The following is a 13,765-nucleotide window of genomic DNA, read 5'->3' as shown; positions in this document are numbered from 1 at the left end:
AAGAATCCAGAGGATGCCATGCTAATGCTTTGTGTTATTTTGTTTAGTAATATGTTGGTCTAAAATAGAAGCAGAAACAACAGGGTGTTCTGTGTGGGGGATGTATGAGGTAAAGGTAGGACTGGATGATTTCTCAAGGTGCCTTCCAGTCTGATGAATCAGCACAATATGAACTGGTGCTTCCGATGTAAGTATTTACACAAAATTCTAGAAGAAATGTAAACCAGAGTTGAAAATATTATCATGGTTAAATTTTTTCTTTTGGAACAGTAACGTAGAAAGAAAAAAATGTGTCTAGCATAGAAATCTTATTTGGCTCTCTTTTCCTTTGTAGGAAGATGACTCTTCCTGTGAGTCAAGCAAAGAGAAGAGGCGAGTGAAGAAAAAGGTGTCTTCTGGGGGAGTTTTTGTGAAAAGGTACTAATCAGTGAAATAACTTTATATAAACTTGCTTGAATTTTCTTTTATTTTTAAATTGATATAAATGTAAACCTATAAATTCTTCTCAGAATTACTCTGACATGCTTTTATTCCAATTCTGAAGGCAGAAATGTATAATGTCAAAGGGATTAAAATTACATGGACTCAGTTGTATTCCCCCTCCCAATATACTTTTTATGTATTTATGTAGGCAAGTCAAAACTCTAGATTTATGAGTAGTTAATTTTGCAAGTATTGACATAAACTTTAAAATATAACACAGTAATCAAAAGGTCTAAGGATTATTAGAAGTTCTATTATGGCTTCATAATAGAATTATATTTTTTTTACTTTCTCTAGAGAGTACCATTTTACTAGTGTAGGTATAGCTTTTCTCCCAACTTTTCAAATGACTTGTTTTAAAAAAATTTATTTTATTGAAGTATAGATATATAATGTTAATTTCTGCTGTACAGCAAAGTGATTCAGCTATACACACACACACACACACACACACACACATTCTTTTCCATTGTGGTTTATCACAGGATATTGAATATAGTTCCCTGTGCTATACACTAGTATCTTATTTGTTTATCCATTCTATATATAATAGTTTGCATCTGCTAATCCCGAACTCCCAATCCATCCCTCCTCCACCTCTCCTCTCCCTTGGCAACCACAAGTTTGTTCTGTTAGTGAGTCTGTATCTGCTTGGGAGGTAAGTTCATTTGTGTCATATTTTAGATTCCACATATAAGTGGTATCATATATCTGTCTTTCTCTGATTTACTTCATTTAGTATGAAGTAAATGTTGCTGCGAATGGCATTATTTCATTCTTTTTTATGGCTGAGTAGTATTCCATTGTGTATCTATACCACATCTTCTTTATCCATTCAGTTCTTAATGGACACTTAGGTTGTTTCCATGTCTTGGCTATTGTGAATAGTGCTATGAACACAGGGGTGCATGTATCTTTTTGAATTATAGTTTTGTCTGGGACTATGCCCAGGAGTGGGACTGCTGGATCCTATGGTAGCTCTATTTGTAGTTTTTTGAAGGCACCTCCATACTGTTTTCCACAGTGGCTGCACCAATTTACATTCCAACCAACAGTGTAGGACAGTTCACTTTTTTCCAGACCCTCGCCAGCATTTGTTATTCGTAGATTTTTTTTAATGTGTTTACATTTTTTTTAACATCTTTATTGGAATATAATTGCTTTACAGTGTTGTGTTAGTTTCTGCTGTATAACAAAGTGAATCAGCTATACATATACATACATCCCCATATCTCCTCCCTCTTGCGTCTCCCTCCCACCCTCCCTATCCCACCCTTCTAGGTGGTCACAAAGCACCAAGCTGATCTCCCTGTGCTATGCGGCTGATTCCCACTAGCTATCATCTATTTTACATTTAGTAGTGTATATAAGTCCATGCCACTCTCTCACTTCGTCCCAGCTTACCCTTCCCCCTCCCCATGTCCTCAAGTCCATTCTCTAGTAGGTCTGTGTCTTTATTCCTGTCCTGCCCCTAGGTTCTTCATGACCATTTTTAAAAAAAATTAATTAATTAATTAATTTTTGGCTGTGTTGGGTCTTCGTTTCTGTGCAAGGGCTTTCTCTAGTTGTGGCAAGCGGGGGCCACTCTTCATCACGGTGCGTGGGCCTCTCACTATCATGGCCTCTCTTGTTGCGGAGCACAGGCTCCAGATGCGCAGGCTCAGTAGTTGTGGCTCATGGGCCTAGCTGCTCCGCGGCATGTGGGATCTTCCCAGGCCAGGGCTCGAACCCGTGTCCCCTGCATTAGCAGGCAGATTCTCAACCACTGCACCATCAGGGAAGCCCCATTTTTTTTTTTTTTTTTTTTTAGATTCTATATATATGTGTTAGCATACAGTTATTTGTTTTTCTCTTTCTTACTTACTTTCCTCTGAATGACAGTCTCTAGGTCCATCCACCTCACTACAAATGTTATGCCATTCTGACTGGTGTGAGGTGGTAGCTCATTGTAGTTTTTTTTTTTTTTTTTTTTTTTTTTTTTCATTGTAGTTTTGATTTGAATTTCTCTAATAATTAGTGATGTTGAGCATCTTTTCATGTACCTATTGGCCATGTGTATGTCAAATGACTTGATTTTTAAACAGCATCTGAACTTAGGAGAAAAAGACAAGTTTTACAAAAGGACAACTTTTTACAATAACAACCAAATATCTCCAGGAAAGTTTACATAAAATGAAAATCAGCTCTCATAAAAAGAAAAAAAACCATAATGCATGTTTGCTAAAAATATACATTTAAATAATCTGCTTTAGAATTCAACCATTGTTTTGTCTTGCAAGCCTTATAAGAAAGGAATAACAGAGATGAGGTTGACTGGACAGGATGAAAAATATGTGGCTTTATTATTCTTTCTTCTCTTTTTTCTCTTTTCCCTTGACTTCGCTGACCAAAAAACCACCATGGCATTTCATTTCAGTTCTGACTTCAATTCCCTCATTTTTCCTATCCCACCCTTTTCTTCCTTGAGCTAGCAAAGATGTGTGACTCTCTTGGGGCGCTTGTCTAGTTTCTGCCTCCTTCTGAAGATCTGATTGCTGGCTTTGAGCTTGCTTCACTGGCATTAACCTTCCCACCATACCCCAGACTGTCCACCTCTAGGCCCTGGCAAGTACCTTACATGGACGGGCCATTTTGGCCCAGTATCATCAGGACCAGTTTGCCCTGACACGAGTGCATTTGATTGCTAAGACCAGTTTAGGCTGGTCAAAGGCCTGTAAGCAAGTGTTCGAAAATGGCTTACCTATCCTTTTCATAACCTTTATAGTCATTATTGTTAGTTTCTCTGGTTTCCAATAGGCTTTCAATCTGTAGTAAAAACAGTTGTCAACATTTATTGGGCACTTACTATGTGTGTGATCTGTACCAAGTCCTTTACATGTATTACCGCTTAATTCTCACCACAGCTGTATGAAGAGAGGTACAGCATTTCATACATGGAGATTAAGAAAGTCGCCCAGAGTCACACAGCAATGTGGAGCTGGGATTCTAACCTTAGGAGGGGAATTTCGGAGTCTGCATTCTGGAATTCCCAAAGCCAACATTTCTCTCACCTTCTGGGACTACACACAGCCTTACTTTTTCCTTCTAGCCTGATGACTCTAAAGTAATCCCAACCCTGGAAATAGTTTGTTACACTTCCTCCTGTTTTCTCAAGGCCACATCTCTAGTCTCTGTACAAGTGAGGTAGGAAATACCAGAAGAGTGTTGTAATAGAAGCATGCACCCTTGTGGCAGAGGTTCCCTGGATGTCTCCCAATACCTCTTCTCCCCTTTTTCTATAGTATTAGGATGTACCTGGGCTTGTGGCTGCTCAGGATAAGGACTGACTTCCCAGTCTTCTTTGCAGCTAAGATACCAAGTGTGGCCAATAGAGTGTGAGCGAAAATGGTGTGTAAAACTTTAGGGGTCATGTCCCTAAAGGGAAAGGGCTTTCCCACACCTTCCCCTTTCTTCTTCTGGAATGTGGGGTGGTAGTGAGTCACTGAACTTTGCAAATGAGAGCACTACCAGGGGTGATGGAGCATAAGACAAAAAGGAGCCAGGACACATGGAAAGAAGAGCCTGGACAGCATTGCTAAGTATTAGCAAAATGCAAATCACAACTACAGTGAGTTCTCAGAGAACTCAACTTGGAGATTACTCTTACTGTTGAATAAGAGCATAAAATCTTGAGTTAAAGTCTTGTGACTTATCTGCTGTGTCATCTTGGCAACTTCACCTGCATGAAGTTATAACTGTGTGACCTTAACTTCACTTAGCTGGTTTCTTTAGCTGTAAAATGAGGATAATACCACCTACTTAAGAGGACTGCAATGAAAAATAGGTGAGTTGATATATATCATTTAGTATATTCACTGTTATATATATAGTCAATGTAGCTATTCTACAAATGACTATCACTAATTCTAGTGTTGGTGATGACCATAGTGTTTTCCACTGCCTCATTTTTTTTCCCTTTATAAGTAGAGGGATGTGGAGCTCACCTCCTCCCACAAATACATCAGAAAATCCATCCACATGTGGAACAGTTCTCACAGAACACCCACTGAATGCTTCCAGAGCTCATACAACCAAAGCTTCAAGAAAGATCCCCATGTAACTGGGTAGGATGAAGGGAAAAGGGAGAAGAGGAGGAATTGGGATGGGACCTGCACCCCTGGGAGGGAGCTGTGAAAGAAGAATGCTAACCTCACCCTGGGAACCTCCTTCACCAGCTGGGAGGTATGCCAGGTCAGATAGGGCGCTTCAGAGGCTGGAGAGGAGGGTATGAGAGTTGGCCTGAGGCACTGCAGGGTACGGAGAGACCAACACAGAAGGTCCTGACCACGTCACCACACTTCCCAGCCCAAGATGTGCGCCTGCTGGTGTGCACAGCGACTGGGTGCTGAAACTCGGGCTTCAGCAGACAGACAGACCCGAGGAGAGGACTTGGTTTGGTTGCACGGAGACAGACCAAAGGGTCTGGAGTGTGGTCCAGACCATAACTGGAGGTGTGTGCATGTGGAGGTGGGACTGAAAGCGGAACTGATAGCTGGCCATCCAGCTATGGATGTGGTTGCTGGGATGCAGCTTTGGCAGGTTCCTGCTCTGGTGGACTTTTCACTGGAACTGCACACGTGTGCCTGAGGGCGCCCTGGGCCGACTGTCTGCGGGTTCAGGGGATGCAGCTCCAGTGGGTTTATGTGCCGGTGGCTTGGTGAGTGCGTATGCTCTGAACTTATTACCAGGGCCCCCAAGAGGAGGTGGGCCCAAAGGGCAGTGCCAGCAACACTGATCTTTGTGGGTGCACACACTGGGTGGCAGGCGGCATCACAGAATCCCACATCCTGGCAGGCAGCTCCTGGGAAGGAACATGCAGTGGCTCCTCTCCCAGAGGGAGCGCTCCAGTCCTGCCTACTTCACACCATAGCTTAGAACCATATCTGGGGATTTCCACTACAACAACTGGGGAGCAGACCCTGCCCCTGACAGGGCTGTGACACCCACAGAGCAAAGAGGAGGCCTTGCCCAACATCCAGTGTGGGCTCTGGTCACCATGACACTAATCACACTCCCCTATTAAGGGGATAATGGCCAGCACACACTGAGGAAAGACGTGGCAAGCATTGATACCAAAAACAGCCCTTGCACCAAAGATAATGGACTCAAGCAGGCTACACTAGGATGCTCCCACATAAAAACAGCCCTTCCAGACCACAGTAGATAACTGCTTCTCCTAAATTCATAGTCGTCAGAGAAATATAAGAAAAAAGAAGCAAAGGAATTACTCCCAATTAAAAGAACAAGAGAAATCCCCTGAAAGGACAAACAGTGAAAGAAACCTCTACAGTCTACCAGACCCTGAGTTCAAAAAGGAGGTAATAAAAATGCTGAAGGAATTAAGAAAGACTATTGATAGAAATGTAGATCACTGTAACAAGGAACTAGAAACTGTAAAGAGGAGCCAATCAACATTAGACAACTCAATTGCTGAGATGAAAACCAAAGCTAAAGGCAATAAACAGCAAAGTAAATAATGCAGAAGAACAAATAAGTGATCTGGAAGATAGAATAATGGAGATCACCCAATCAAAACAGCAGACAGAACATATGCTATCTATGGGATAATATAAAGCACACCAATCTACTACATCTAATACGGTTCCCAGAAGAAGAAAAAAGAGAAAAGGGGATTGAAAATGTATTTGAATAAATTATGGCTGAAAAGTTCCCAAACCTAAAGAGGGTATTAGATATCCAGGTCCAGGAAGCACAGAGGGTCCCAAACAAGATGAACTCAAAACAGACCTACTCCAAGATATATCATAATTAAAATGGTAAAAGTTAAAAAGAGGATTCTAAAGGCAGCAAGAGAAAAACAGTTATAAGGGAACCCCCATAAGGCTATCAGCTAATTTCTCTACAGAAACTTTGCTGGCCAGAAGGAAATGGCAAGATATATTCAAAGTCCTGAAAGGGAAAAACCTGCAACCTACCCAGCAAGATTATCATTTAGAATAGAAGGAGACAAGAAGAATTTCTCAGACAAGCAAAAACTAAGAGTAAACAGCAATACTAAACCTATCTTAAAAGAAATATTGAAAGCTCTTCTCTAAATTGAAAAGAAGCAACAATCTATAGGAAAGGGAAAATCACAATAGAAAAGGTAAATATATAAAAGGATTGAAGATCATTTAAATAAGACAGTACACAGTTAAAAAACAATCCAAAAAATTCTGTGGAAATGATTGAACAGAAAAGGATAAACATGAAGATGTAAAATAGGACATGAAAATCACAAAATGTAGGGAAGGGGAGTAAGAAATGTAGATCTTTTAGAATGTGTTTGAGCTCATATGACTACCAGTCTCAAGCAAGTAGATATAGTGACAGTTTAACATAGCTGAAAACCAGGGTAACCACAAATCAAAAAAACATACAATAGATTCCCAAAAACCCAAAAGAAAGGTACTCAGGCATAATACAAAAGAAAACTATCAAACCACAAAAGAAAACACAAAAAGAAGAAAGGAACAAAGAAGAAATACAAAAATCAACTGGAAAACAAGGTTTAAAATGGCAATAAATATACACTTATCAATAATTACTTTAAATGTCAATGCACTAAATGCTCTGATCAAAGGACACAGAATGGCAGATTGGATAATAAAACAAGAACCTACAATATACTACCTACAGGAGACCCACTTTAGGGTGAAGGACACACACAGATTGAAAATGAGGGGATGGAAAAAGATATTTCATGCAAATGGAAATGACAAGAAAGTGGGGGTAGCAATACTCATATAAGACAAAATAGACTTTAAAAAACAAAGGCCATAAAGAAAGATAAAGAAGGACACTGTATAATGATAAAAGGATCAATACAAGAAGAGGGTAGTACACATTAACATATATGCACTCAATATAGGAGCACCTAAATACATAAAACAAATACTACCAAACATAAAGGGAGAAATTGACAGGAATACGATTCTTCCAGACAGAAAATCAATAAGGCAACAGAGATCCTAAATGGCACAATAGAACAGTTAGACTTAATTGATATCTTCAGGACATAACACCCCAAAAAACCAGTATACACATTCTTTTCAAGTGCACATGGGACATTCTCTAGGATAGACCACATACTAGGACACAAAACAAGCCTCAAATTTCAGAGGATAGAAATTATTTCAAGCATCTTTTCTGACCACAACCCATGACATTTTTCACAGAACTAGAACAAATAATCCTAAAATTTATACAGAACCACAAATGACACAGAATTGCCAAAGCAATTCTGAGGAAAAAGAACAAAGCTAGAGGCATAACCCTCCCAGACTTCAGACATTACTACAAAGCTACAGTAATCAATACAGTGTTGTATTAGCACAAAAACAGACATCTGGATCAATGGGACAGAATAGAGAGCTGAGAAACTCACACACCTACAGCCAATTAATCTTCAACAAAGGAGGCAAGAATATACCAGGGAGAAAAGACCATCTCTTCAATAAGTGGTGCTGGGAAAACTGGACAGCTGCATGTAAAAGAATGAAATGAGAACATTCTCTAACCCCATATACAAAAATAAACTCAAAAAAATGAACTGATATAAGGACCTAAATAATACCTTTAGATAAAACTGATATTGGAGAATGTAGTTAATATCTTCAGTCCAGTAAACTTATCACTGACCCCCGAATCGGACAGACAGACTTACCTTGTCCCAAGTATCACTGTACTAGAGCAGGCCTCACCCTGCAGAGGTGAACTTGATCCTACAGGAGCAGAACAGAATGAATGCTCTCTGTAGACAGGCTGGTCCCAAACAGGAATGGGGAGAAGTGGCTGGGCTACTTGGGCCTTGTTTCTCCTTTCACCTTAATCACCTAGGGCAGGGTGGCTGAAGGAAGAGTGATTACAATGTTATGCTATTGGAGCTTCCTTCACATGGAGGAAAGAAGTACTCCCTCTCAATATTTTAGCATATTTTAAATGGTAACAAATGAATAATTTACCTGTTTACTGTCTGTCTTCTCCAACTAAGATTGTCAGTTCCATGATAAGGAAGCCACATTCAGCTCTGTGCACATGGGTACCAGCATGTTGTCTGGCCCATAGCAGGCATTCTTATTTACTGAGTGAGCAAATGTACTGTAGAGTTTATTACAATGGAACCTATATGGTCTTGATTAATCCAACACAAATTTATCTACAGTGTGCCAAGAATTTTCTTAGGCAAGAGGATTCTGAGATATTTTGAATCAAAATACAGAAAGTTTTGTTTTGAAAACAACCCAGCTGTTAGCCCTTTGAAAAAAATTTAGTTGGAGAGCCTCTGATTCTCACTCACTGGACCATACAAGGTCAGTCTTTTGACTGCTCTATACTTTAGATTCCCTATTTATAACTAAACAAATTTGCAACACATACCAAAGAAATCCTGTATGATTTACAGTTGTTCAAGCAAACAAAACTCTGGTTCAGTTTCTATGAGCTATCAAAAGGATAAAGACAAAAGGCCTATCTCAAATCAATCAGGTTTTGAACCGCATCTTTTCAACATAACAAAAATAAAGACATATATAAAAAACAAAGACAAAATACACCTTCCCATTCTAAAACATTTCCTTTAGTCCATATGTACTTTAAGTAATCTTGTATTAAGTTCCTACTGCAACTTTCAATGTTCAGAGTAAATCCATCCTGGCACAGTGTTTGTTCTAAGAAGTCAACAGCAGGAGTAGGAGCATAATATAGTAGTTTCACTGTTATTTCCAGAGTCTATAAAATCCCAATGCTATTGCCAGGCAAGTAAACACTGAGGCTGTGAAAAGAAGAAAACATGTTATAGGTCATGCATTTGTGATTGTCTTGCAGAGACAAAGAGAATAATGTCATCTTCAATTTAAATTGAAAGCAAAATCAGAAATCCAACCAATTTTCTTTTTTTCTTTGCCGGTGTTGCATGGCATGTGGGATCTTAGTTTCCCAACGAGGGATCAAACCCACGGCTCCTGCATTGGAAGCATGGAGTCTTAACCACTGGACCACCAGGGAATTCCCAATCCAACCAATTTTCTACTTTAGGTTTTTCATTCCCTAGAAAATTAAGCTAAGGATAAAGGATATCCATTAGGGCTGGATTAATACTAGTTTTTCTTAAAAGCTTCCTGTATTTTAAACCAGAATAAGGATGACAGTAATTTAAAAGTGTAGATTATGTCAGTTAGAATCTATAAAGTGTTTAAAGTCATTATTAACATTAGCATTAACAATGACTACTTTAAATAATTACAAACTCTAATTTTAGAAATAACTTATAAGTGAAAAACAACCTTTCTTACATGTACTAAAAAATTACATAGTTAAGCCAGTAAAATAGACATCCATATCATCCATAAGAAAATTTTAATTGCCTTTTCAGTACATTTAAAAATGATTTCATGCTTGCTGAGCTCCCAGGCTGGTCCCCTGCCCTCCAAGGCTCCCCCTTCCCCCCCCCCCCCCCCCACCCAGCTGCATTGGTACTGGGGGCATAGGAGGGAGGCTGGGGAGATCAGGAGAGGCAGGCAGGAGGGGCCCTCCCAGACCCCATACTGGAGGAGCAGGAGAGGAGAGGAGGGCATTTGCCCTGCCCACTCGAGCCCAGGAAGCCTGCTGGGCTCCCAGGTGAGGTCCCTTGCCCTCTGAAACGAGGGGTGGGGGGCACGCCTCAGTCCCTTCCATTCCTTGAGCCTAAGCCCCACCCTCCAGAGCCCCTGGGGCCTATTCCAGCCCTGTGGGTCCTGAGCATTGGCCCTGCCCACCGCCCAAACCTCACCCTGCTTAGGTCCTGCTCTCTACAGCCAACGCCCTCCCCTCTCCATCTTCTTTTTTTTTGTTTTTCCCCCTCCTCCTCCTTTTTACTATTGTGGTACTGATGTACCTTCCGGTTGTTGATTCATCTATATTTTAATTTTTACATTATTTCTAACATATCTGTTAGTTTCCTAGTCTAATTTTATTTTTTACTTTGTTATTGTTCTTTTTTTTTTGCCACCCCATGCAGCTTGCAGGATCTTGATTTGTGAGCCCAGGGTTAGGCGGAAGCTCCTGTGGTGGGAGCTCCGAGTCCAAACCACTGGACTAATAGAGACCCTCAGACCTCAGGGAATATTCATTGGAGTGAGGTCTCACAGAGTTCCTCATCTCAGCACCAAGACCCAGCTCTACCCAACAGCCTACAAACTCATGTTGGAAGCCTCAGGTCAAACAATCAGTAAAACAGGAACACAATCCCACTCATAAAAGAAAAAAAAAAATGAGACGGCAAAAAAAAAATGTCACAGATGAAGGAGAAAGGTAAAAACCTACAAGACCAAATAAACGAAGAGAAAATAGGCAATCTACCTGAAAAAGAATTCAGAGTAATGATAGTAAAGATGGTCCAGAATCTTGGAAACAGAATGGAAGCACGGATTGAGAAAATACAAGAAATGTTTAACAAAGATCTAGAAGAACTAAAGAACAAACAAATAGAGATGAACAACACAATAACTGAAATGAAAAATACACTAGAAGGAATCAATAACAGAATAACGGAGGCAGAAGAACAAATAAGTGAGCTGGAAGACAGAATGGTGGAAATAACTGCTGAGGAGCAGAATAAAGAAAAAAGAATGAAAAGAATTGAAGACAATCTCAGAGACTTCTGGGACAATATTAAACGCACCAACATTTGAATTACAGGGGTCCCAGAAGAAGAAGAGAAAAAGAAAGGTTCTGAGAAAATATGTGAAGAGATTATAGTGGAAAACTTCCCTAATGTGGGAAAGGAAATAGTCACCCAAGTCCACGAAGCACAGAGAGTCCCATACAGGATAAACCCTAGGAAAAACACACCAAGACACATATTAATCAAACTAACAAAAATTAAATTCAAAGGAAAAATATTAAAAGCAGCAAGGGGAAAACAAAAAATAACATACAAAGGAATCCCCATAAGGTTATCAGCTGATTTTTCAGTGGAAACTCTGCAGGCCAGAAGGGAGTGGCAGGATATACTTAAAAGTGATGAAAGAGAAAAACCTACAACCAAGATTACTGTACCCAGCAAGGATCTCATTCAGATTTGATGGAGAAGTCAAAAGCTTTTCAGCCAAACAAAAGCTAAGAGAATTCAGTAACACCAAATGCTAAAGAAACTTCTCTAAGTGGGAAACACAAGAGAAGAAAAAGACCCACAAAAACAAACCCAAAACAATTCAGAAAATGGTAATAGGAACATACATACTGATAATAACCTTGAATGTAAATGGGTTAAATGCCCCAAACAAAAGACACAGACTGGCTGAATGGATACAAAAACAAGACCCGTATATATGCTCTCTACAGGAGACCCACTTCAGACCTAGGAACACATAAAGACTGAAATTGAAGGGATGGAAAAAGATATTCCATGCAAATGGAAATCAAAAGAAAGCTGAAGTACCAATATTTATATCAGATAAAACAGACTTTAAAATAAAGACTGTTACAAGAGATAAAGAGGGACACTACATAATGATCAAAGGATCAGTCCAAGAAGAAGATATAACAATTATAAATGTTTATGCACCCAACACAGGAGTACCTCAATACATAAGGCAAATGCTAACAACCATGAAAGGAGAAATCGACAGTAACAATAATAGTAGGGGACTTTAACACCCCACTTACACCAAAGGACAGATCATCCAAACAGAAAATAAATAAGGAAACACAAGCTTTAAATGACACAATAAACTAGATAAATCTAATTGATATTTATAGAACATTCCTCCCAAAAGTGGCAGAATAAACTTTCTCCTCAGATGCACATGGAACATTCTCCAGAATAGATCACATCTTGGGTTGCAAATCAAGCCTCGGAAAATTTAAGAAAATTGAAAGCGTATCAAGCATCTTTTCTGACCACAGTGCCATGAGACTGGAAATCTATTAGAGGAAAAAAAACTGTGAAAAACACAAATACATGGAGGCTAAACAGTGCACTACTTAATAACCAAGAGATCACTGAAGAAATCAAAGAAGAAATAAAAAAATACATAGAAACAAATGACAACGAAAACACGATGACTCAAAACCTATGGGACGCAGCAAAAGCAGTTCTAAGAGGGAAGTTTACAGCAATTCAATCTCACCTCAAGAAACAAGAAAAATCTCAAATAAACAATCTAACCCTACACTTAAAACAACTAGAGAAAGATGACCAAAGAAAACCCAAATTCAGTAGAAGGAAAGAAATCATAAAGATCAAAGCAGAAATAAATGAAATAGAAACGAAGAAAACAATAGCAAAGATCAATAAAACTAAAAGCTGGTTCTTTGAGAAGATAAACAAAATTGATAAACCCTTAGCCAGAGTCATCAAGATAAAAAGGGAAAGGATGCAAATCAATAAAATTAGAAATGAAAAAGGAGAAATCACAATGGACACTGCAGAAATACAAAGGATTATAAGAGACTACTACAAACAACTATATGCCAATAAAATGGACAACCATGAAGAAATGGACAAATTCTTAGAAAGGTACAATTTTACAAGACTGAACCAGGAAGAATTAGAAAATATAAACAGACGTATCACAAGTAATGAAATTGAAACCATAATTAAAAATCTTCCAACAGAAGTCCAGGACCAGATAGCTTCACAGGCGAATTCTATCAAACATTTAGAGAAGAGCTAACACCAATCCTTCTCAAACTCTTCCAAAAAATTGCAGACGGAGAAACACTTCCAAATTCACTCTATGAAGCCACCATCACCCTGATACCAAAACTAGAAGATATCACAAAAAAAGAAAATTGCAGACCAATATCACTGATGAACATACATGCAAAAATCCTGTACAAAATACTAGCAAACAGAATCCAACAGCACATTAAAAGGATCATACACCACGATCAAGTGAGGTTTATCCCGGGGATGCAAGGATTCTTCAATATATGCAAATCAATCAATGTGATCATGTTAACAAATTAAGGAATAAACACCATATGATCATCTCAATAGATGCAGAAAAAGCTTTTGACAAAATTCAACACCCATTTATGATAAAAACTCTCCAGAAAATGGGCACAGAGGGAACCTACCTCAACATAATAAAGGCCATATATGACAAACCCACAGCAAGCATCATATTCAATGGTGAAAAACTGAAAGCATTTCCTCTAAGATCAGGAACAAGACAAGGATGTCCATTCTCGCCACTCTTATTCAACACAGTTTTGGAAGTCCTAGCCATAGCAATCAGAGAAGAAAAAGAAATAAAAG

At 39.1% G+C, this 13,765-nt stretch overlaps 2 protein-coding genes across 10 annotated transcripts in view; one reads left to right on the top strand and one right to left on the bottom strand.

Annotated features, from left to right (window-relative positions):
* The window catches only part of ANKRD42 (ankyrin repeat domain 42), a 75,567-nt gene that overhangs the window by 54,349 nt on the left and 7,453 nt on the right, over nt 1-13,765 (top strand). For both annotated transcript variants that reach the window (XM_059930687.1, XM_059930688.1), the window contains one exon: nt 335-417. In XM_059930687.1, the coding sequence (XP_059786670.1) occupies nt 335-417 (83 nt within the window). The remainder of the gene's footprint in view (nt 1-334; nt 418-13,765) is intronic.
* The window catches only part of CCDC90B (coiled-coil domain containing 90B), a 61,848-nt gene continuing 48,917 nt past the window's right edge, over nt 835-13,765 (bottom strand). For all 8 annotated transcript variants that reach the window (XM_059930689.1, XM_059930690.1, XM_059930692.1 and 5 more), the window contains one exon: nt 835-9,295. In XM_059930689.1, the coding sequence (XP_059786672.1) occupies nt 9,240-9,295 (56 nt within the window). In that variant the 3' untranslated portion in view covers nt 835-9,239. The remainder of the gene's footprint in view (nt 9,296-13,765) is intronic.

Source organism: Balaenoptera ricei, chromosome 8 (genome assembly GCF_028023285.1).
Source record: "Balaenoptera ricei isolate mBalRic1 chromosome 8, mBalRic1.hap2, whole genome shotgun sequence".
NCBI lineage: Eukaryota > Metazoa > Chordata > Mammalia > Artiodactyla > Balaenopteridae > Balaenoptera > Balaenoptera ricei.
This window is presented reverse-complemented; position numbering and strand designations above follow the sequence as displayed.